This window comes from Chiloscyllium punctatum, chromosome 48 (genome assembly GCF_047496795.1).
Source record: "Chiloscyllium punctatum isolate Juve2018m chromosome 48, sChiPun1.3, whole genome shotgun sequence".
Taxonomy (NCBI): domain Eukaryota; kingdom Metazoa; phylum Chordata; class Chondrichthyes; order Orectolobiformes; family Hemiscylliidae; genus Chiloscyllium; species Chiloscyllium punctatum.
In genome coordinates this window covers 22762806-22786581 of record NC_092786.1, presented here as the reverse complement: position 1 = coordinate 22786581, position 23776 = coordinate 22762806, and the positions used below count along the sequence as shown (strand labels likewise).

Below are 23776 nucleotides of genomic sequence, written 5' to 3'. Positions count from 1 at the left end.
GGAATATAGGAAGAAAGAGGTCTTACTGCAGTTATATGGGGCTGTGGTGAGAATACATCTGGAATACTGCATGCACTGGTGATCTCCATATTTAAGGAAGAATACACTTGCATTGGAGGCAGTATGGTGAAGATTCACGGGATTGGTCCCTGGGATGAGCAGTTTGGCCGATAATGTGTTAGAAGAATGAAAGGTGATCCCATTGAAACATTCAAGATTCTGAAGGAGCTTGATAAGGAGGGGTTATTTCCCTGGGCTTGGGAATCTAAAACAAAAGAGGACAGTCTAAGGATGAAGATTTATCATTTAGGACAGAAATGAAGAGAAATACCTTCACTGAAAGGATTTTAAATATTTGGAATTCTCTACCCTATTGTGTTTTCAAATGGGGCTGGGATACTGAACTTTGGTGTCTGAGGGATATGAGCACTGGGTGGACAAATGAATTTGAAGTTGGAGATCTTTCATGGTCGAATTGAGTTGGAGAACAGGTTCAAAGTGTCAAGTGGTCTTCTCCTGCTCATGTCGGTTATGGTCTTATAGTTGAAGAGAAGACTGAAGGAGGTTATGTCTTTGAAATCCGAGGAGAGAATGAGTTAGATGAAGTGTGATGAGTCAACACTGTAGCAAGGCAATGCTGTTGATAGATGGGGAACAAATATCCGAGGCTGAAAATACTGGCTGGAGTTTTGTGGGCAAGGTTTACCTTTTAAAAGATGAAAGGCTCAGAATTGAAGGGAGTAGAGGAGATTGAGAGATAGCAACTGAGACATAATGCTGGAAAATAGGGAACAGTGAGGTGACAGCAAAAAAATGATAATGAATATAAAACTGGATCATCTCCAAAACAAAAGATAAATGAAGATCAAAGGAATGTCAGTGACATGAAATAACCAACTCGTGAGCCTTGGGGATTGCCATGGAAAGTGAGTTACTCAGTCTACATTGCAATCAATGGCCATAAATTTAACCTGTGGTGCCCCCTTCAGCCAGAAGCAATAACAATTGTTGCATGTCTCCTCCCTCAACTGAAGTCATAAAATAGAGCTTGCATTGTTAGAAATGGGATATGACATATTTATTTTCAACTATAGCAACTATTGTGCAATCAATTTGCACACAGATTAGATTACTTACAGTGTGGAAACAGGCCCTTCGGCCCAACAAGTCCACACCGACCCGCCGAAGAGCAACCCACCCATACCCCTACATCTACCCCTTAACTAAACTACGGGCAATTTAGTATGACCAATTCACCTGACCTGCACATCTTTGGACTGTGGGAGGAAACCGGAGCACCCGGAGGAAACCCACGCAGACACGGGGAGAACGTGCAAACTCCACACAGTCAGTCGCCTTAGGCGGGAACTGAACCCGGGTCTCTGGCGCTGTGAGGCAGCTGTGCTAACCACTGTGCCACCGTGCCGCCCTGCAAGCTCATACAAAACCACAATAAAGCAAATGACCAAAAAGTTTGTTTTTGATGGACAGAATACCAGGAGAAATCCGTACTATTTCTTTGAAAAATTCCTTAGGTTATTTTTGGCCCATTTGAACAGCTAAACAAGATCTCAGCTTAATGCTAAAAGATAGCAACATAATGCTCCCTCGTTACTGTGGCCACATACCACCACTTGTTAAAGATGTGTAGTCACAACTTTTGACTTGTGGGGGGGAAATGTCATGTGTCATTTTTATACTTCCAGTGGTGGAACCTTTCCAGATGATGACGGGGCCAAACAGGAGGTAAAAAATTCATTGTTTGTTGGGGAGAGTGAAAACCGTGGAACTCAGATGGCAGAAAATCTTGTCTGGGGACCGAGTGGCCTAGATCACAGTGGACGAGTTCTTCCAAAAGGAGTGTGAGTATTTCAATAATTCTGTCGTTAGAACCAAAATAATGTTTTGTCTTCTGATCTCAGTCGAGTTACAGTCTCTTTGTGGTTTTCACCTTTTATCACTCACAACAGCAAGGTGCAGGATGCAGAATCCCTCAGTTTGCTGTCGGAAACTCAACATCACTGTCCCTACACACATTGCAACCAAACTTGATTGAGCAGTGCTCATGCAGTCAACAGAGAGATAAAGGTCATCTCTCGGATCTGTACCACCATTCTATTGTTCTTAGCTGGTTTTCCCTACAAAACATTGTCTCCTCTTAGTTCTCTGTCCCTCCACATCCTTCCCCAATGAAAATCTATGGATTTCAGAATTGAAAACTCCAATTGGTGCAGCCATTTTGATTCCCCAGTTTACCTGCCCTTTGTATAAAAAGCCACTTCCTGATTTTGCTTCGGATTTAAATGGCCTGATTCTTGTGGTAAGAATGTGTCCATTTATTCTCTTCACACAGTAGATGATGGGGTGGCACAATGGCTCAGTGGTTAGTACTGCTGCCTCACAGCGCCAGGGACTCGGGTTCGATTACCGCCTCCGGCGACTGTCTGTGTGGAGTTTACACATTCTCCCCATGTCTGCGTGGGTTTCCTCCGGGTGCTCTGGTTTCCCCCCACAGTCCAAAGATGTGCAGGTCAGGTGAATTGGCCATGCTAAATTGCCCGCAGTGTTAGGTGCATGTGTAGGAGAATGGGTCTGGGTGGGTTACTCTTTGGAGGGTTGGTGTGGACCTGTTGGGCCAAAGGGCTTGTTCCATACTGTAGGGAATCTAATCATGCAGCTTCCCAGTGTTGTGTTTTGATGTACATGTTCCTTTTTAGGGGGTTCTTAAAATGCTGTCAATCACAGCCACTTTGACACAAGATGATGTGTTGGTCCCATGACTCCACCGAGCAGGTAGCAGAATTTGAACATTTTTTCTTAACCTCCTGGTCAACATAGTCTTATTTTCAAATAAAGAACTGAGTTTTGTGTTATACTAATCTATATCAAATTATCACTTTGAGGTGAAGAACCTAGCATCCTGATATCCCTATCAGAAGTTTAGAATGACTGATATTCAACAGATTGCTTTCAGTCTTCTAAACACAAAACTCAAATTTTGTTCAGCCCTTCCTCATAATTCCATTCTCTCAGCCTTGGTGACATTCTGGTGAAACTTTGCTGTATCAGACTTCATTTTTAAAAAGAGCTCTATACCACTGCACCAAACAGATCATTGAAAAGGTTTTAAGTGTGTATTGTTGAAAATTTTGGGTACAACCTGTATTCTTTGTTTTATCCTGGTAAGCACTTGTGAAGTCATGCAGCAAGATCTTGTGCTGAGTGAATTGAATGATATGTCTAACAGAGAGTTGCGACATTTCTCTGACCCACTCTCCTCAGCAGCGATCAGCAACTCATCCTCGTAAACCAAACTAAAATTGAGTGCTGTATTTTCCCTCTGTGTTTCCAGGACATTCCCCATCCGAGGAATGCAGATCTATGATGGCCCGATCAACGTAGAGAATTGCACTTTCCGTAAATTTGCAGCGCTGGATGGTCGCCACACAAGTGCCATTGGGTTCCGATTCAATAACTCTTGGCAAACCTGTCCAAACAACAATGTGACACGTATCACTTTCCAGGATGTACCAGTAGGTTCTCAGATTTTAGCATTTTTATCTGTCATTATTCAAACTGTCACAGGATTTCTGTATTTAATATGTATATTTCAAATTGTAAAATGTCAAATGAAAAATGAAATTTTTCTCCACGATGTAAAATACTCATTAGAAAATGGGGAAGTGAGATAGCATATAAAATTCATTCTCTGTGCTGAGCTAATTAATGTTATTCACTTAGTGATGGATGTCTCATTGCAAGATAGTCTGCACTATTAATTTGTATGTTCTCATAAACAAGTTAGACGTAGAAAAGATGTTATCCTGCCTGCAGCTTCCAAAACTAAGGGTAAAAGTCTTACATTAAACAGCAAGCTGTGGGATTGAGATGAGGAGGAATTTCTTCAGTTAGAGAATGAAGCTGTGGAAGTCTTTACCTCAGAGAGCAGTGGAAACTCAGATGTTAAATATGTTCAAGACAGATTTTTAGATACTAATGACATCAAGGAAGGTGGCGTTGAGGTAAATGATCAACTATGAAGTAGAATAGTGGAGCAGACCTGATGCACCTGAATGGCCTACTCCCGTGTTCCTGGATCTAGAACTAGTGCACTTGTAAATATTAAAGGCAAATTCTCTTCCACCGAAGACAAGGTCCTGTCTCCTTCACTCTCCCTAGCCTCTGAAACCTGGCCCTCTGATGAACTCCCCGTTTCGCTGGAATCTCCCTAAGGCTTGCCTTTTTATTGAGGCTCCATCACTTCTCCCACTCAGGGACTACCTGTTATTCCAGCACTGGCCTTCTCTTGTTTCTGGTGCTGTAGGGACAATAGAGCTGCCAGCCAATCAGATAGACCTGTAGCTTTTTACAATGGAGCATCCTCCCACAAGAGAGTAGAAGTCCCATTCTGAAACAATTAAGGCTGCTCCCAGTGGAACATTGCTGCAGGGCAAATGGATTTCCGGTGGGCAGGCTGACCACAAACCTGGAGGTCAACTCTGGCAGCAAATACAGCTCCCAGTAAAATACCCCCTGTGGAGTTCTTCAGTCAGGAGGAGCTCGGTGCGACCAGATGATTTGAGACAAAACTGTCGTAACATTTTATCGAGAAAGTTGGTCAAGCCACACTCCAGAGACTCAATACTTAAATCTATGTCATACTCCCGTGCAGTACTGAGGGAGCACTGAATTGTCAGAGGCATTCTTTCACTGAGTTAAAAATCACACAACACCAGGTTATAGTCCAACAGGTTTAATTGGAAGCACACTAGCTTTCGGAGCGCTGCTCCTTCAGGTGGTTGTATAACTTGGTGCTGTGTGATTTTTAATTTTCTGCACCCCAGTCCAACACTGGCATCTCCAAATCATTCTCTAACCGAGTCTCCAAGGTTTGTAATTCGTCATGAGTGACATTGTATCATACAAACACAGAGATTAGGAGCAGACATGGATCCTTTGGGCCTTATAAGCTACAATGACATTTAATAAGATCCTTGGTTGATCTGTTTGTATTTTGAATTTATATTCCCATCTATCTCCTTTGATCAATTCCCCTGCTCATCATGTATCAATCTCACTCCTCCACTGCTTTCTGAGATAGAGAATTCCAAAGTCTCTCAAGCCACTTTGAAATATAGTCTCACCAATGTCCCGTTTAATTGAAGCATAACATCCTTACGTGTATGTTCAATTTCTCTTATAATGGAGGACAGCATTCTATTAGCTTTCTTGATAACCTTTTCAGGACTCATGCACTGAACAGCTGGATCCCTTGTGCATCTTGGAATTCGACAGCCATGATTAGTACTGTGCCTGTTTATTTTTCCTGCCAAAATGAACCACTTCTCATTAGCCATCCGCTAGACTGTCCCCCCAACACCACTACTGCACCCCACACAACTTCCACCCCTGTCCCTCGAGTGGAAAAAAATTCCCTTTGAATAGAGCTAAACTTGCTATTTTCCAGGCTTATGGAACATTCCAAAATATAGTGAATTTTGAGAAACTAACAGCAATGCAGTTACAAAATCATTAGCATCTCTTTTCATACTCTAGCATGAAGTCCATCAGGATCCCAGGACCAGTTATGTTCAGTGCCTGATATTTAATCCTTTTAGGCACCAATGTAATCAATATTAGAATACATTGTCTTTTACTTTGTTGCACAATTTGGTTGTAGTGTTTCCTGCATTCTAGCAACTTCAATTCTAAACACTTAACTGATTACAAAGCACTTTATATGTGTCCTGAAGTTGTTAAAAATAGGCACCGCATAAATGCAAATTTTTCTTTGCTTTTTTGACCTTACAGCTTTGCGAATTCAGGCATTTATAACAACTGAGGGTCTCATCTTTTTAGATCACCTCACGGGTCTTCTTTGGAGAGCCAGGTCCCTGGTTCCATCACTTGGATCTGGATGGTGACAAGACAACTATCCTGCACGATGTGGACGGATCAGTGTCGCAGTTTCCAGGAGCTTATGTTGTTAAACATGATAACTGGCTGCTCAGGCATTCGGATTGTATCGATGTACCAGACTGGAGATCTGCCATTTGCAGTGGTCATTATGCACAGGTAAGAAGGGAATTTTATTTTTCTTGTCTCAAGCTATTTCTCCTGCAGGGCCTTTTAACTGATATGGACTACGTGTGATTCCAGATTGACAGTTAGAAGAAATAAGTAATATGCTTGACGTATAACTGCTGTCTGAAATGGCCTGGCAAAAGAACACACCTTAATGGAAATTAAGGCTGGTGACAAACACTACCTTTCTCAGCAAAGCCTACCTCCCATGAAAAAAATAAAGAAAAATTAAGTCAAGTTTCTGGCAACTATGTGCTTCTCCAGGGTTGGTATCAAACAAGGATGAAGACCAATGTTGAGAAGGGAAAAGAGGCTCAGAAAGACCATTAAGATTCTTAAAGGAACAATAGCGAAGCTGAATAGCAACCTGGCAGTTTCATTCATCCTGGCCTCCCCCCGAGGAGCAGAAAGATAATTTGGAGATTAGAGCGTGCAAACACTGACAAAAGAACAAATCAAAGAGAAAAGCTCGACCAGGCCAGGATTCCATGTAAATCTTGGGACAACATCTCAGAAAATTCACAGTTTCCAAAGAGGCAATGACATCATTTGGTGAAATGGTCGCAGATAATTTGATGTTTGAAACAGTTTTCCCTCTTGCTGCCAATCCTGTGGAGCTCAATCAATTCCTCATTCCTGAGTCTTACCAGTTAGTGAAATGGGGTAGACTCTATCAAAACATTATTTCCAGTTCTTTTCAAGGAGGACTTGGGCTCCATCTCAGAAGAGTTGTTGGCATAGAGAAGGTAGATTCACGGTTAGAGAGACTGCTTCCTGCCGTTTTTTTCTCATTGTATCCTAGCTGCAAGATGCTTACATTCATTTCCATTGTTCTCCCCAGTTCCCCCTTGACTAATGGAGGTAACACATGCTGTGGGTTCAGTGCCTGTTCATTAATGTGCAGAGCTGGAGCTGGCTACGTGGTTATGCTGTTGCCACTCGAATGCGTTATGTGTTGCTGCAGTCTGGTGCATTGGAGGAGAGTGGAAACTGCTGTAGATCAGGTGTACAGAATAGAGATTTTAATTTACAGTTGAAAATACTTTGAGGAATCTTAAGACATTTCAAATAACTAAATTTCAGGCAATTGCAAAATAAATCATTTTTTACCCTATTTTTAAATAACTAGCATACAGCAATTCAAAATCAACTAATTATTTTAAGTGTGTAGTGATATGGTGGGGCCATTCAATTCCTGTTATTCAGTTAGATCTTGTCTGATGTGTTTCTCCATTCCAAAAACCCACCTTACTTCCATAACCCTTACCTAATAAACATTTCTCACTCTTGGTTTTGACATTTTGGATTGACCCTCAAACCTCAGCAGTGTTTTGGGGGTAGGGAAGTATTCCAGATTTCTGTATCCTCTGATTGTCATTGGATTGTTATAAAAATCCCACTGGTTCGTTGTTCTCTTTGAGAGAAGGAAATCTGCTGGAGAACACCCAGCCTGGTCTACATGTGACTCCAGCCCCACCCACAATGTGGTTGACACTCCTGAAGTGAATCACTACAGGGTCAGGGGTCCACGAGTTATTCTGAGCAGCAGGTGATGGCCAACAGATGCCAGGCTTGCCACCTGAAAAGAATGGAAGAGCATCAGGAATTTCCTAGTGAAGGGGCTTTTGCCCGAAATATCGATTTTCCTGCTCCTCGGATGCTGCCTGACCTGCTGTGCTTTTCCAGCATCACTCTAATCTTGACTCTAATCTCCAGCATCTGCAGTACCCACTTCCGCCTACCTGAAAAGAATGACCCAAGTTTCCTTTGCTCAGTTCCCTTCCTCACACAGCACTCGGCCAACTCAAATGCAAGGTGAGGACACTCAGCCTTCGCCACTCATTGGTGATCTCGAACTGAGATGTGAGCCTGGCACGGTCACTAGTGTTTGGGGTCCTGAGCCCATCTGCTCCAGGCCAGCTGCATCCTTCTATTTCTCTCCTTGCTTATCTGTTTTCTTTTCTTCGTCTTCTGACACCTTGAGGGAAGCCAGAGTAGTGTTTCACTGTGGTTGGTGGTGGTTTGGAGTTGGGGACTCGGTGGTCATTGTCTGTGGCAGTGCTCTGCAGGTTGTTAGTTCTTGGCTACAGGAGGCCTAACACGTGGGGACTCCTTCAGGCCCAGGAAATTTTGCAGAGACCTTGCAGAAGCCCTGGAACTGTGTTAGAAGGCTCCTCTTGTACCACCAATGAACTCTATGTAATTTCTTTTTGCTCTTTGTGTAATTCAAAATGGTGCTGTATTTTAGGGACAGAACATTTATCAATGTATCTTTCTAGATACAGTCAAAAGTCACACAACACCAGGTTATAGTCCAACAGGTTTATTTAAAATCACAAGCTTTTGAAACACTGCTCCTTTGTCAGGTCCTGATTTTAAACAAATCTGTTAGACTTCAACCTGGTGTTGTGTGACTTCTGACTTGGTCCACCCCAGTACAACACCAGCACCTCCACATCTCTCTAGATATATGTGACAATAAATAACTGTCGCCATAAATGTTGCTGGGTCAAAATCATGGAATTCCCTCCATAACAGCTTTGTGGGTCAACCCACAGCAGGTGGGCTGCAGTGGTTCAGGAAGGCAGCTCATCACCACCTTCTTAAGGACAGCTAGGGATGGGCAATATATGCTAGGCCCAGCCAGTGACACCCACATCCTACAAATGAGAAAACCATGACTCCTAACTGTTTTTATTCTGACACTGTTTCCAGGTGATCTTCCTGCAATGAAAACAAAATGCAAATTATTCCTCCTCAGACTTCACCTCATTCTCACCTTTTCTCAAGATTTAATCTTTCTTTGTGATATGAGATGTTATTTCCTCTTTGGTTCAACATCTACTCTGAGGAGCCAGGAGCCCTTATGCCATGGTTTTTAACACCAACCATTTATGCCTCCTCCTTTCAGAGCTCACTGAATGAGCTCCATCTCCCTCCTGCTTTGAGTGGCACGGTGGCTCAGTGGTTATCACCGCTGCCCCACCGCGCCAGGGACCTGGGTTCAATACCAGCTTCGGGTGACTGACCATAAGGAGTTTGCATGTTTTCCCCATGTCTGTGTGGGTTTCTACCAGGGGGTCCAAAGGTAGCTCCCGTACTTCAAAGGTGTGCACGCTAGGTGGATTGGCCATGCTAAATTGCCTATAGTGTCCAGGAATGTGCAGGCTAAGCTGGTTAACCATAGGGAAAAAGACCCCAGGTGGGGATACTTGAATGGGGTAGTGGGTGGGTCTACGTAGCTTGCTCCTTGCAGAGTTGGGGCAGATTTGATGGCCTCTATTTGCACAGTAGGCATTCTATTCCTCTATGAGTTTGATAGAGGTTTTTCAAAATCACAACAAAGTTATTCAGAGCAGGTTGGGAGAAACTGTTCCTAAAGGCAGCAAGGAGCAGGGGGACACTGATTTTAAAATGGAGAGTGAAAGAATCAATGGTGACCTGAGGGTAAGTTTTAAATCTAGTGTGGTTAGGAGCTGGGATGCATTACCTGAGAGTGCAATGGAGGAAGATTCACTCATGGCTTAACTTCAAAGGGAAGTAACCAATTACCTGAAGGAAGAAGATGCAGGAAAAGGAAGAGGGAGTGGAGTAGCTAAGTTGTTGTTACAGAGAGCCAAATTGGACATGACGTGCTAAATGGTCAGCTCCATTCTATGATTCTATGAATTAACAGCAAGGTCACCAATGATTGTTAGACCCTGCCTACAGATTGGTGTTTGAATGAGGAGGAAGCACAGGTCATAAGGTTTTAAACCACTTCTAGGTGGCTCCATTGGATAGAAATGGAACACTAGAATAGACATTCTCCGGAATTCATTCCTGAATCCTGCTGGAACAATGAGAAATCTTGGAGAACTTTAAGTTCCAGTTTCCAGAGAAATCTGCAGAATCTAATGCCATTGGGTGAAACTTTCACTCTGCCAAATGTCGCCACCTGCAGGGATTGGAAAACTATGCTCTCTCAGCCCACGACAGGCATCAGCACAACAGAGTTTTAGCCAAATCCTTTTCTTTGTTTTTCACCTTCTTAATGTTGTTAGAAGGAGCTCAAGTTAAGCTCTTAGCACCTTTCAGGAATGTAACTCATGATGCCAAACCAATGAAGGTTGATTTAAGATCAGTCACCAGAGACCTGGTCATAGGAAGAGATTGTAAGGGAATACCTTGAAGACTGAAAGAGAGAGAGGTTGGTCTCTACAAGGGTGACCAGAATGACGAATAGCCTTCACCTCCTCATGGAATTCCAAAATATTTCAGCCAGGGAGGTTCCCATGAAGTTTACTTGTGGATACAAGAAACGGATTTGTACACAGCAAGGTCTCTCAAACAACAATGAGATCACTTTTGGTTGTGAGATAAATAATAGTTGGGACACCAGGAGAAGCCAGACTTCATATCAGCTTGAAAGGGCAAGCAGTGTGTCAGGACAAATCCAAAAGATGGTAGATGGAGCAGGTCAGCCCCCAGTACTGAACTGTATAGGAGGGCCGGCTGATGTCCGTTTGGCAGAGCTCATTCCTGTGACATTCTGCCTTGGAAACAAGCCCAATGAGCTGCTTTTCCCATTTTCTCATATCATTTTCTACCTCTCGATGTGCAACTAGTGCCTGACAGTAAAAGGTTTAAATTGTGATTGAGCTGTAATTGGATAATGTCCTGCTGGTTACAATTCAGGCTGTCACTGAACATCAGGCACAGTGCTCCCGTGTGGGTTAAGTAGAATGGATGATCTGTATAAAATAACTGACACCTGGAAAATCATTAATGTTTTTATGATGATATACTGGTTGTAAATTGTCCTTCAGGAAGGCAGATTTTATTTCATTGATTTCCGTCAATTTTGAATGAATTTGAAAGGTATGAGGCTACATTTTATAATTTACAGCTCCCAGCTCGGCCCACAATGGGCCAAAAAATCTGAAGGGTTTAGAAATTGCTCACTGTGGCCTCTGAGCCTGAGATTTGGGAAAGTGTTTCTGTAATGTAAAACTCTGCACCAGTGGCCATATTAATGTGAGTATTTTAACATCAGAGATGGGTTTTGGGGCTAATTTGCTGAGATTATGTTGCTGTGGGAACCTCGGTAATCGCCAGCACAGAACAGCAACTTAAGTTGCACGTTGGACGGAATCTGTGAGTTCTGATGGTATGGAGAAGGAGACACCAGTGCTGGCAGCTTGATTTGACCGAATGATTTGCTTGTGTTTTCCTCTCTAACAGGTCAAAGTGTCAAATTGCAGCAACTAAAGGAGCCATGCTGCAGTTTCTTAGCCTAACTATTAACTTTTTTTTTTGCTTTAGGTGTACATTCAGGCCAGGCGGCCAGCGAACCTGAAGATGAAGATGATTAAGGACGAGTACTCCAATAAGCCACTGTATTTAAAGGGTGCCCTGGGCAAACATTCCCATTACCAGCAATACCAGCCTGTCGTTATGCTGCAGAAAGGGTACACTGTGCATTGGGATGGTCCAGCACCTCAGGAGGTTACCCTGTGGCTCATCAACTTCAACCAGTGAGTCATCTTTCATGGGTTCAGTTATGCCTCACTAGTTAAGCTCGGTTAACTCTGCACTGTCAGCGTATTTGCTATCTCACTGCCATTTAGAGTCAGTATCCTGGCATGCTCCTGTTCAAACCAAGTTGGGTATTATCAAGTATTCACAGAAAAAAAGGCCCACTAAGATGAATTAAATTTTACCCAATTGGAGCAATTGTGCAATAGCGGGCTGTGTTCGTAGAATCCCCACAGTGTAAAAGCAGGACATTTGGCCCATTGTGTTTACACTTACCCTCCGAAGAGCAGCCCATCCGGACCCACACCCCAACCCCATCCCTGTAACCCTGCAATTACCATGGCTAACCCACCTATAGTGTCAAATTCCTGGACACTATAGGCAATTCAGCATGGCCGATCCACCCTAACCTGCACACCTGTGGGAGGAGACCCACATGGACCCAAAGAAAATGTGCAAACTCTACACAGATAGGCGACAGAGGCTGGCATCAAACCCGGATCCCTGGCACCGTGAGGTGGCAGTGTTAACCACTGTGCTGCCCTATGTTGTTAGACTCAGTGATGAGGATGTTAATTGTGAAGTGAATAGTGTGCAGACTGCTGACCAACATGTGCTAGCACCACCAGCTAACCCTGGCCCACATTATTGGGTGTGGAGGCTCATATCGCATTCAAGTGTTGAAAGCACTAAGGGAACTGAAAGCCTGTCAACAAACTATCAGCTTGATTTGTTCAATATGTATTAGGGTACCCTCGGATTTGAGTGTTCGGCTGCTTTCCATAACTTGTGTATTACCTATAAATGAGCTTGTAACTGCATCACTCATATTTATTGTCCATGTTAGGAATGATTGGATCCGCGTGGGACTTTGCTACCCTCAAGGCAGCACATTTAACATCATATCAGATATTCATAATCGCCTGTCGAAAAGAACATTCAAGACTGGGTCTTTTCTGCGGACACAGCAGATGGATAACCTGGATCGTGGGCATCCAAGCAGGGGCTACTATTTCTTCGATGAGGATACTGGGTGTGTCCTTTGTGTCTATATTTAAAATGTTGCCTTTATATTGCAATCAAGAATAAGAAAAAACTGTATGTAATATTTCCAACTGAGTGCAGGACACACAATGCTTGAAATGCAAAGGTTAATTGTAAATGGCTGAAATCTTCATTCTGCAATCACTATCTTCATTCTTAATGTTAAGCCAAAATGTGTAAGGTAAATTTTACTTTAGGGATGAAATATATTAGTGCTTTCTTCTGTTGATTTACAAGATGAACTTGTACTCATGAAGCTACTCCATTTGCTATAAGTAACTGATTTATCTTTCCCTCTCTTCCACCCCAACCCCTTCCCCTCAAAGACTACTGTTCCTGAAAGTGAAAGCCCACAAAAAGCGGGAGGCATTTGCTTTCTGTTCCTCAGCAGGCTGTGAGAGAATAAAGATCAAAGCTTCCATTCCAAAGACCAGCAGGATCAGTGACTGTGCAATGAAAGCCTACCCCAAATACAGTGAGATGCCAACTGTTGATGTGCCAATGCCACAGCGAATACCTACAGAACAGCTGGTAATTTGTTATTCACTGCGTTCTGTTTTATTAGCTAACCCATTCAATAGTAAGAGTTAGGGCTCTCTTGTGTCCTTGCCCGGGTTGTGTTATCTCAGCCTGCTGCCCAGGCACATCAGACGATCAAAGGAAACATGAGGTCTCAGAGAGGTTTAGTCACGTCAAAGATGGGACTTGATTCCAAATAGCTACACCAGGTGGTCGATGTGCAGCAGTGAGTCAAATAGCCATTTCACAGCCTGCTTGGTTTTACTTTCTGGCACAACTGAACACACCTTACTACCTGCTCAGTTTAGACAGCAAGGATTTGATAGTAAGATCCTTGAACAGTTTGAGATTTCTGCATGGAGAGTAGTTATATTCATTTTGTCTTCAAATCTGTGGCTACATCTCTACCCCCATCTCTCTCCTGAGTCTCCCAACCTCCTCCTTTCACTCTGACAGTTCCTTGCTCTCTCTCTCTCTCTCTCCCCTTCCCTCTGCCTGCCCTTCCATCTCTCTTGCTGCCTCAGTTCATGTCTCCCTCTATCTGTTTCTCTTCCTCCTTGCCCCTTTATTTTTTTCCCTCCTTTTCTCTCCCTCCCTCTGTATTTCTCTGTCTCTCCCTCTGTCATTCCTCCTGTTCCTTCTTTCCCATTGTTTGAATTTGAGTTTTGTCGAGGATTCAAAGTCGAAGGGAGATAAGGGGCCAGTGGTAGAGGTGAGGTTGAGGGCTGCACACAGTGAGGGAGGAAAGGGCAGCACTCTGGCGAAGACAACACTTTGTTGGTCTGGGATGGAATGGCATGTGACAGCGCTCTTGTGAACAACTCTTTCAGGCTCACTGAGCAAGTACTTAAGTTAAGAGACGGCATTTGGCAGTGTCCCAACCTGGACAGTCTGGAGAGACCCAATAATATTACACTGACACAGTTTCTGTTCCCCTTTTCTTTTCACGCAGACTACCAATGATCACTTCCTGGAAGTCAAACTTGAGTCGTACCAAACCAGGTTCTTCCATATCAGACAGGACCTGGCCTACGTGGATGTGAGTTTCAGCAGTTTTCAGTTTGATGTTGATGCTTGTGGGTTTTGGGGAAAAGGGCGGGGGTGGGGGGGGGAGGGAGGGGGGGTGGGGTGGGGGGTCAGTGCTGCCTGGGCTGGAAACACACAGGAGCATCAAGGTATGATATCTCCTGTTCCACAAAGAGTCATAGAGATATACGGCACGGAAGCAGACCCTTCAGTCCAACTCATCCCTGCCGACCAAATGTCCCAACCTAATCACGTCCTATTTGCCAGCACTTGGCGCATATCCCTCTAAACCCTTCCTATTCACAAACCCATCCAGATGCCTTTTGAATGTTGTAATTGTACTAGACTCCACCACTTCCTCTGGCAGCTCATTCCATACACGTACCACCCTCTGCATGAAAAAGTTACCCCTTAGGTCCCTTTTATATCAGTCCCCTCTCACCTTAAACCGATGCCCTCCAGTTCTGGACTCCCCCACCCCAGGGAAAAGACCTTGTCTATTTATCCTAACCATGATTTTATAAACCTCAAAAGGTCACCCTCAGCCTCCGATACTCCAGGGAAAACAGCCGCAGCCTGTTCAGCCTCTCCCTGTAGCTCAAATCCTCCAACCCTGGCAACTTCCAAGTTTCACAACATCCTTCCTATAGGAGGGAGACTAGAATTGCACACAATATTCCAAAAGTGGCCTAATATAACCCACAGAAGAAGCTGTGTGCCAGGTCTGTGAGCTAAAATAATCACTCCTGCTGGACAAGGGCACAATCTTCATGTGTGAAGCTTCAGTAACACCCACAAAGTCTGAGTTTCTGTGAAGGTGCCTGGCCAGCTCCCGCCAGGGCCTAGTGTGGGCACAGACAGAGAAGGGAGACCAGCACTACCACAAACCCTGGCCTGGAGGTCGGGGAGCAAAAAGGGGGAATGGGCACAAACTTTGGGATAACGCCAGGATTTATTAGGATCTCATTTCTTTTGGCACCTATCGAAACATTGACTGAAAATGTGTGTGGAATTGTAACCTGCCCGTCACACCATTCAGTCAAGTCACAGCAGCTCCCCGAGGTGGTGCTCCATGTGCCCTCTCTCACTCAGCAAAACACTGCTGATGTCAGACTTGAATCAGATAACTTCCTTTTTAGTTGCTGCTACTGCCTCCCAATGACTGTGAACCACTTGTGTACCAGTGAAGGATGGTTTGTGAATATCCTCTGACAACCTTATGCCACTTGAAGCCCAGAGGTGGTGTCTCTTTGGCACTTTGAGTGCTCCAAGCTGCTACCTAGATAGTCGATCCTAGGTGAGGGTGACCCAGCCACTTGCTTAGCCCTTTCCCCTTTATTTTCCAATTGATCCAAGGGGGGGGGTTATACGAGAGGATGATTTTTGTTGGTGCTAGCTTTTCACACAGCCACGGAAGTTAAAAATACCCCGACGTCTCCCCTGCATTTCTGCCACAGATACAGTGGGTTGGAGGGCAGGAGAGGGAGAGAATCACCTGCAGAAAATTCACAAGTTGCTTGAGATTTAGATTACTTACAGTGTGAAAACAGGCCCTTCGGCCCAACAGGTCCACACCGCCCCGCCGAAGCGCAACCCACCCATACCCCTACATTTACCCCTTACCTACTCTACGGGCAATTTAGCATGGCCAATTCACCTGACCTGCACATCTTTGGACTGTGGGAGGAAACCGGAGCACCCGGAGGAAACCCATGCAGACACGGGGGAGAATGTGCAAACTCCACACAGTCAGTCGCCTGAGGCGGGAATTGAACCCGGGTCTCTGGCGCTGTGAGGCAGTAGTGCTAACCACTGTGCCACCGTGCCGCCCACAAACATGCAAATTCCACACAGGCAGTTGCCTGACGTGGGAATTGAACCCAGGTCTCTGGCATTATAAGGCAGCAGTGCTAACCACTGTGCCACAGAGAACCCACTTATAAAGCTGTATATATGGGTGAAAGTGCAAGCATCCTTCCATCACACACCGAAATGTTTGTGCCCACAGATGGGGGCAAATATTCAATGAACTGTTGCCAATCTCAGCAGCAACCTCTAATGCATCAAGAGGCCACAGAAATTCAGCATGTCCACAAAGACTCTTACTAATTTTTACAGGTACACCATAGAAAGCATCCTATCTCATTAGATTATTTACAGTGTGGAAACAGGCCCTTCAGCCCATCAAGTCCACACCGACCTTCTGAAGAGCAACCCACCCAGACCCATTCCCCTACATTTACCCCTTCACCTAACACTACGGGCAATTTAGCATGTCTCCACACAGTTGCCTGAGACGGGAACTGAACCCAGGTCTCGGGCACTATGAGACAGCAGTGCTGACCACTGTGCCACTGTACTGCCTAGACAGTGTGAAGCAGCCAGGAGTCCGGTGTCGGATGAGGCTGCTGGCTTTGAGCAGTTCAGCCATTTTTAATCTCTTCTTGGCAGATTAATGGAAGGAAGTTTTACCATGCTGACGATGGCATGCAGATTGTTGTGATAGATGGACAGTCTGGAAAGGTGGTCGATAACAGAAGTTTCCGAAATGCAATCTTACGAGGAATTCCAGTCCATGTCGAGAATTACGTGGCCAGCATGAAGAACAAGTGAGTCACTGAAACTGTTTTATCATCATCTTCGGTGAAGGAATGAAACGTCAGTGTTGATTAATCCTGAGAGAATTGAATCATTTGGATTCAGTCCAGAGGGAGAAGTTGTGTGGTTGTGGAGTGCCCTCAATCAGTGAGTTGCCTCGTTCTCCTGTTTACCCTCCACCAGGAAACTGGGCCGCAGTCTGCACAGGTAGTCCTGCTGTTTGGAAGCAACTAACACAGCTCTGCCTTACTCCCTGGTTTTAACTTTAAGCTGATTTTAATCAAGAACTCTGCGATGAGGTAGAAGACAGGACAGATAGAACGATGGAGAGTTAGTTATCCAGGGTCAATCCAGAAGAAATCACTGGGGATGGAACATGGTGGTCCGACTCATCCTGGATACTTTCAAATGGAGTAAAACCATTTCCAGAATTCCTGGCATCCCCCTCGGAGAAAGGGAGTTGGAAATGGACTGTTTCAGGAGAAGGGCTTATGCCTGAAATATCGATTCTCCTCCAATGCTGCCTTAACTGCTGTGTTTTTCCAGCGCCACACTTTTCGACTCTGATCTCCAGCATCTGCAGTCGTCACTTTTCCTTAGATCCTATTTGTCCTTGGCCCATCTCCCCCTAGCTCAAACCACAGATAATAAGTTCAGGAGTAGGCCCTTGGAGCCTGTACCACCATTCAATATGATCATGGCTGATCATGTATCATGTCTCAGTATCCTCTTTCTCCATCCCCCTTGATCCCTTTAGCTGCAAGGGCCATGTCCAGTTTCCCCCTTGAATATATCTAACAAACTGGCCCCAACAACTTCCCATGGGAGAGACTTCCACAGCTTCACAGCTCACTGAGTGAAGAAATTCTTCCTCACGTCAGTCCTGAATGGCTTTCCCCTTGGACTGTGACCCCTAGTAACCCCAAAACCTATTGCATTTTGAATTGTTCCCATTTAGGATGAAAAGTCACAGTCCTGAACTCTTAATTTTGTTTCTCTCTTTCCATAACTGCTGCCAGACCTGCTGAGTTTCTCCAGCACGTTCTGTCTCTGTTATTGACAGATGACCTGTATTGTTTTCCTGCCTGTCACTTGCATGAGAAAGTGAGGACTGCAGATGCTGAAGATCAGAGTCAAGAGTGTGATGCTGGAAAAGCACAGCAGGTCAGGCAGCATCCGAGGAGCAGGAGAGTCAATGTTTCAGGCATCAGCCCTGCCTGTACCTTGCCCGTGTTTATATGTTGGTGATCAGGGACTCAGTTCACTTCACCGTTTGCAGGGAAAATATCCCACGGCAGATTTTCTAAAATTGTGGTCAGAGTTTTGCCTGGGATTTGTCACAAAGATAAAGTTCCAATCAGAATTTCCAGCCATTGACTTCAAATGTCAGAACATCCCTCTCCAAATTCCCTTTGCGTGCTTCCATTGTCAAGCTGTGAAATGCTATCATGTGCTGCTAATTCGGATTGAACGTAATCTATTCAATGAAACCTGGTGCATTGTTTTTGGGAATAAGCAATCTGTCGATGTGTTGTCCTCACAATATATTCCTTTGATTTATAGAAATGTGTAGATATAATCCAATTTATGCTATTGTAATGATCAATACTGGGTTCTGTTTAATTCTAGCTCCATCACTCTGATAACATCTAAAGGACAAATAATTTCAGAAAGACCTTGGAACAAAGTTCTGACCCAACTTGGAGCCACCAATGTTAAACTAAAGGGTACTTACTGATTTTTAAAAATATATTGTGCTGTGAGCTTGTTATCGATTACTTAGTCTTTTAGAGATTGTTCCCACTAGAAGCAGTTTACTTGGACATTTTGTTTTAAAGTGAAACAATTTTTCTTGGTTTAGTCCAGCAGGTGTTGCTGGGCAAAGTTTGAGAAATCATTAACCAAGTATGGAATATTAGTAAATTGAGGTAATTCGACCCAATAACATTCAAAGACATCATGGCTGATCTGTTTCTGTTTTGAATTCCACATTCCCATCTACCCTGAGAATCCTCAATTCCGTACCTAACCCGAATCTATTCATTGCTGCCTTAAAAATATTCAATGAACCTAAATAGGCTGGGGCTGTTTTCCCTGAAGCGTCAGAGGCTATGGGGTGATCTTACAGAGGTTTATAAAATCATGAGGGACATGGATACGGGAGTCCAGAGCTAGAAGACATAGGTTTAGAGTGAGAGGTGAAAGACTTACAAGGGACCTAAGGGGCAACCTTTTCATGCAGAGGGTGGTGCATGTATGGAATGAGCTGCCGGAGGAAGTGGTAGAGGCTGGTACAATTACAGCATTTAAAAGGCCTAATTCTGTTCACAGTTCATATGAAAGACACTTTGGAAAGCAAGTTCAACTGTTTAGTTGTGCCTCCATTTATTGTATGATAAGGTGACCCAGTGAAGGAATGCTGCTCTGCCTTATTTCAGATGAGAAGTGAGTCTCACATTTGTAGCGGGGGGAGGGTTTAGGATGGTGCATCCTCCTGATTTGCCTTACAGACTCATTCCCTAGCCACGGCTTTCTGTCAGTCCTGCAAGGGTGAAGATCTGAGCTCTGTGGCATGTAGACTGCAGCCTCCCTCCTCCTCTGCCTCCACCATACCGCACAATCGTAAGGTGTGGCTCACCCGATACCCCTCCCTCTGGCCAACTGTCCAAATTTCCTGGAACATACGTACCTGCCGTAGCAATAGAAAATCCGGAGGTTCCATAGAGTTGGACTTCTGAAACTTAACCTTTGTCCCAGGAGCTGTGATACTGCAGCCTCCCAATTTCAGAACCTTTCTCGCACTCCATCAAGCTCAGTGGTCCCTTGTTGATGTGATAACTTACTAGTAACTGGTATTCTGACCATTCCTTCCTTTTCGCAACTTGCTTTTCAAGATCTCATCTGCTGCAGAATAATTAATGATGGTGATTTGCTCAATCGAGATGTTAGAACAATTGCAATACTTTTAATTTGACACTAGGAGGCCTCATTTGCTCAGTCAGTGAATTGTGGGGCATGTAATTTATTCTTTCACATCCACATCTGCTATATCCTTTCAGAGGAAATGTTTAGCTATAACGTTTGAAAATGTCCTGTAGTGTTTTAATGTGCAGTGACTGACATCTGGTGATGGTTTCGGTTATGGTGTCTGACCTCTATTTTACTATATTCTAGTATCCACAGCAGAAAAAAAGGAATAAACCCCAGTCAACTGGCTAGTGACATGTCTTATATACATTAGAATGGATGCCCATTGTAACCTTTCTTTAAACTTGCTTTTCACACTGGGAAATATTACTCAATCAGATCCACAATGCCCGCTGACTGGTTCCAGGGTTTCAGTTCCATAGCTAATGTAAGGACTCCTGCACTGGTCCCTTGAATTTGCTTTATTTCTAATCCCGGCACTGAAGGCTGTCTCCATCAGTTGAATCATATTATCCACAGGCTCCTGAGGAAAGCGTTCCAAGTTCCAGGTTGTCTGGGTGTAGGAGAAGGGCTTCCTGCTTTCACTTCAAATTGGCCAATCCCCAACTTTGATATCAAGTCCCCTTGTCCTGGATTTGCCCAGTCACTGAAAATAGCTAAAATTCACCCTCTTTGCCCCTGTGTTACAGCACAGCAGTAACCAATTTAACAGAATTGAGACCCACTCCCTTTCTGTAAAGGCATTTGAAATCTTGTCTATCTTGGTTGAGACCTGTACATTCAGCCCTGGTCATGAGCCAGCTCTAACTGGTACTAAGCTCCTTCTTAAAGGGACCACTGAATACTGAATATAAAATAGTCTGAGAGCATTAGATGGGCAGTAGATAATTGACTGACACTGGTAGGAGAACCTTCTCTACTCTTCATAATTCTTCACATCAGCCTCCACTTGCCATGTCTCCTGTCCAGCCTCCCCTGATATCACTCCCACACCATGTCCTGATTACCTCCCCCATTCTGCACACAGTCTGCTCCCCATCCCATCCTCTCCCCTCCCATTTCCAGTCAACCGCCAGTCGCTATTCTGTCCACTCTACACTCCACCTCCAATTGTCTCCCCTCCCAACCCCAACACTGATTAGATTACTTACAGTGTGGAAACAGGCCCTTCGGCCCAACAAGTCCACACTGACCGCCGAAGCGCAACCCACCCATACCCCTACATTTACCCCTTACCTAACACTATGGGCAATTTAGCATGGCCAATTCACCTGACCTGCACATTTTTGGACTGTGGGAGGAAACCGGAGCACCCGGAGGAAACCCACGCAGACACGTGGAAAATGTGCAAACTCCACACAGTCAGTCACCTGAGGCAGGAATTGAACCCAGGTCTATGGCGCTGTGATGCAGCAGTGCTAACCACTGTGCCACCGTGCCGCCCACAATAATAATACCACTGGGCCACTGCCTCCCTGTGGCTGAATCCCCTCTTCCTTCTGTCTGCCTCTTGCCATCTTCCCATTGAATCGGGATCTCCTTCTTCCTGTTTAAGTGGACACAATGTTCCAGGCCACCTTGTTGCAGAAAGGCAGGACTGCTCTGTGGTGTCCTGGTCAATATCTGTTCCTGTCACTGATGACACAGTTCATTGAGGGCCCTCACTGTAAATTAAAGTGACTGCTGCACCTTTCAAAATCAGAGCGATGACTATACGTTCAAAGTTCAAACGATTTATTGTGAATCATTGAGTCAGTAGACTAGTTCATACCTTTGTGAGTGTAAAATTGGTGCAGAACCCCACCACCTCCAATTGTTAATGAGCTACCAATCTTCTATCACACATTTTAACCTTTCACAAAGTTGAGATCAGCCCTGCTGAGGGATGTTTTAGACCTGAATAAATGCATGTCACTTATTTTGTCTGTAGATAACTGCTGCTCAGAAACAACACAGGTTAGATTTTAACAGCTGTTTCTCTTGTTTCAGATAAACTGGCGTTTGTGGGATTTAAGGGAGATTTCCAACCTGAGTGGGTAAAACTTGTGGTTGGTGAAGAGGTGGCGAAGCTTCACGAGGTTCTCCCAATTCCTGTCGTAAACAAGTTGAAACTATGAGCAAATCCCTTCAGTAGCATTGGCCAGCTCAATAGAGTTGACCTTGGAATTACTACTGATCTTTGGAAAGGGGTCAAAACTGCAAAGATCTGGCAGCAGAACAGCCCATTTATCATTGTGCTAGTCTGTCCAATCACTAGATTTCTTTCATTGGCTGATCCTATATGTAGACTGTTCTTGTCAAGTATTCCTTATTCTATCTCAACAATGGTCATTGCTCCCGAAATAGCTGGTCCTTTTTCGGATGTCCTATCCTTTCTGTGATTTGTCTGTTGAGGTGTTTTTGATCTATCAGCCTCAAAGATTTACTTCCAATTATAGGTATGGTTTTATTTATTTATTAAGACACTATAGAACATGACACCAAGCCACTTGTGTGACTGTACTGTAAAATGTTCATATATTTTCCATATAACTATTACTTTGTCTGGTAAAACTGCACTCCTGAAAGTAAATTTGGCATCTTCAGCATTGGCTGAGATTGTAATTTATTAAAGTTGAAGTTCTCATTTGAGACTTATTTCTGAAGGGGAAAATCTTTGGATTAAAGAAGTGTAATTTATAACTGACATTTGTATAAATTACAAAGATTGTATAAGTGATGTTTCATATTAAATGTAAAGTTGAATGAATTTGCAAAGGCTGATAACTGGTGCACTTTTTTAAAAAATTGCATACATGATCACATAGAGCCATAGAGATATGCCTTCGTCAGACGGGGTATTGAGTATAAGAGCTGGCAGGTCATGTTAAAATTGTATAAGACATTGGTTCGGCCGCATTTAGAATACTGTGTACAGTTCTGGTCGCCACATTACCAAAAGGATGTGGACGCTTTGGAGAGGGTGCAGAGAAGGTTTACAAGGATGTTGCCTGGTATGGAAGGTGCTAGCTATGAAGAGAGGTTGAGTAAGTTAGGATTGTTTTCATTAGGAAAAAGGAGATTGAGGGGGGGACCTGATCGAGGTTTACAAAATCACGGAGGGTATAGACAGGGTGGATAGAGAAAGGCTTTTTCCCAGGGTGAAGGATTCAATAACGAGAGGTCACACTTTTGAGGCGAGAGCTGAAAAGTTTAAGGGGGATACACTCGGCAAGTACTTTACACAGAGGATGGTGGGCATTTGGAACGCGTTGTCAGCAGAGGTAGTAGAGGCAGGCACAGTAGATTCACTTAAGGTGCGTCTGGACAGATGCATGAATAGATAGGGAGCAGAGGGATACAAATGCTTAGGAATTGGGCTATAGGTTTAGACAGTGGATTTGGATCGGCTCAGGTTTGGAGAGCCAAAGGGCCTGTAACTGGGCTGTAAATTTTCCTTGTTCCTTGTTCTTATGTGCAAAACGGAAATAGACCCTTTGGTTCAACTTGTTCATGCTGACCAGATATCCAAAATAAATCTAGGCCCAATTGCCAGCATTTAGCCCATATCCTTCTAAACCCTTCCTATTCATATACCCATCCAGACGTCTTTTAAATGTTGCAATTATACCAGCCTCCACCACTTCCTCTGGCAGCTCATTCCATACACGTACCACCCTCTGTGTGGTAACATCCTTGTAAATCTTATCTGAACCCTTTCAAGTTTCACAACATCTTTCCGATAGGAAGGAGACCAGAATTGCACGCAATATTCCAACAGTGGCCTAACCAATGTCTTGTACAGCTGCAACATGACCTCCCAATTCCTGTACTCAATACTCTGACCAATAAAGACAAGCATACCAAACGCCTTCTTCACTATCCTATCTACCTCCACTTTCAAGGAGCTATGAACCTGCACTCCCGGGTCTCTTTGTTCAGCAACACTCCCTAGGACCTTACCATTAAGTTTATAAGTCCTGCTAAGATTTGCTTTCCCAAAATGCAGCACCTCACATTTATCTGAATTAAATTCCATCTGCCACTTCTCAGCCTATTGGCTCATTTGGTCCAGATCCTG

General features: G+C 44.1%; 1 protein-coding gene across 2 annotated transcripts in view; it reads left to right on the top strand.

The window, feature by feature from the left end:
• The window catches only part of LOC140468795 (cell migration-inducing and hyaluronan-binding protein-like), a 258752-nt gene extending 236287 nt beyond the window's left edge, over positions 1-22465 (top strand). For both annotated transcript variants that reach the window (XM_072564819.1, XM_072564818.1), the window contains exons 20-29: positions 1707-1862; positions 3353-3533; positions 5860-6075; positions 11389-11600; positions 12449-12634; positions 12972-13176; positions 14117-14203; positions 16642-16799; positions 18418-18515; positions 21706-22465. In XM_072564819.1, the coding sequence (XP_072420920.1) occupies positions 1707-1862; positions 3353-3533; positions 5860-6075; positions 11389-11600; positions 12449-12634; positions 12972-13176; positions 14117-14203; positions 16642-16799; positions 18418-18515; positions 21706-21833 (1627 nt within the window). In that variant the 3' untranslated portion in view covers positions 21834-22465. The remainder of the gene's footprint in view (positions 1-1706; positions 1863-3352; positions 3534-5859; positions 6076-11388; positions 11601-12448; positions 12635-12971; positions 13177-14116; positions 14204-16641; positions 16800-18417; positions 18516-21705) is intronic.
• Positions 22466-23776: the final 1311 nt, after the last annotated feature.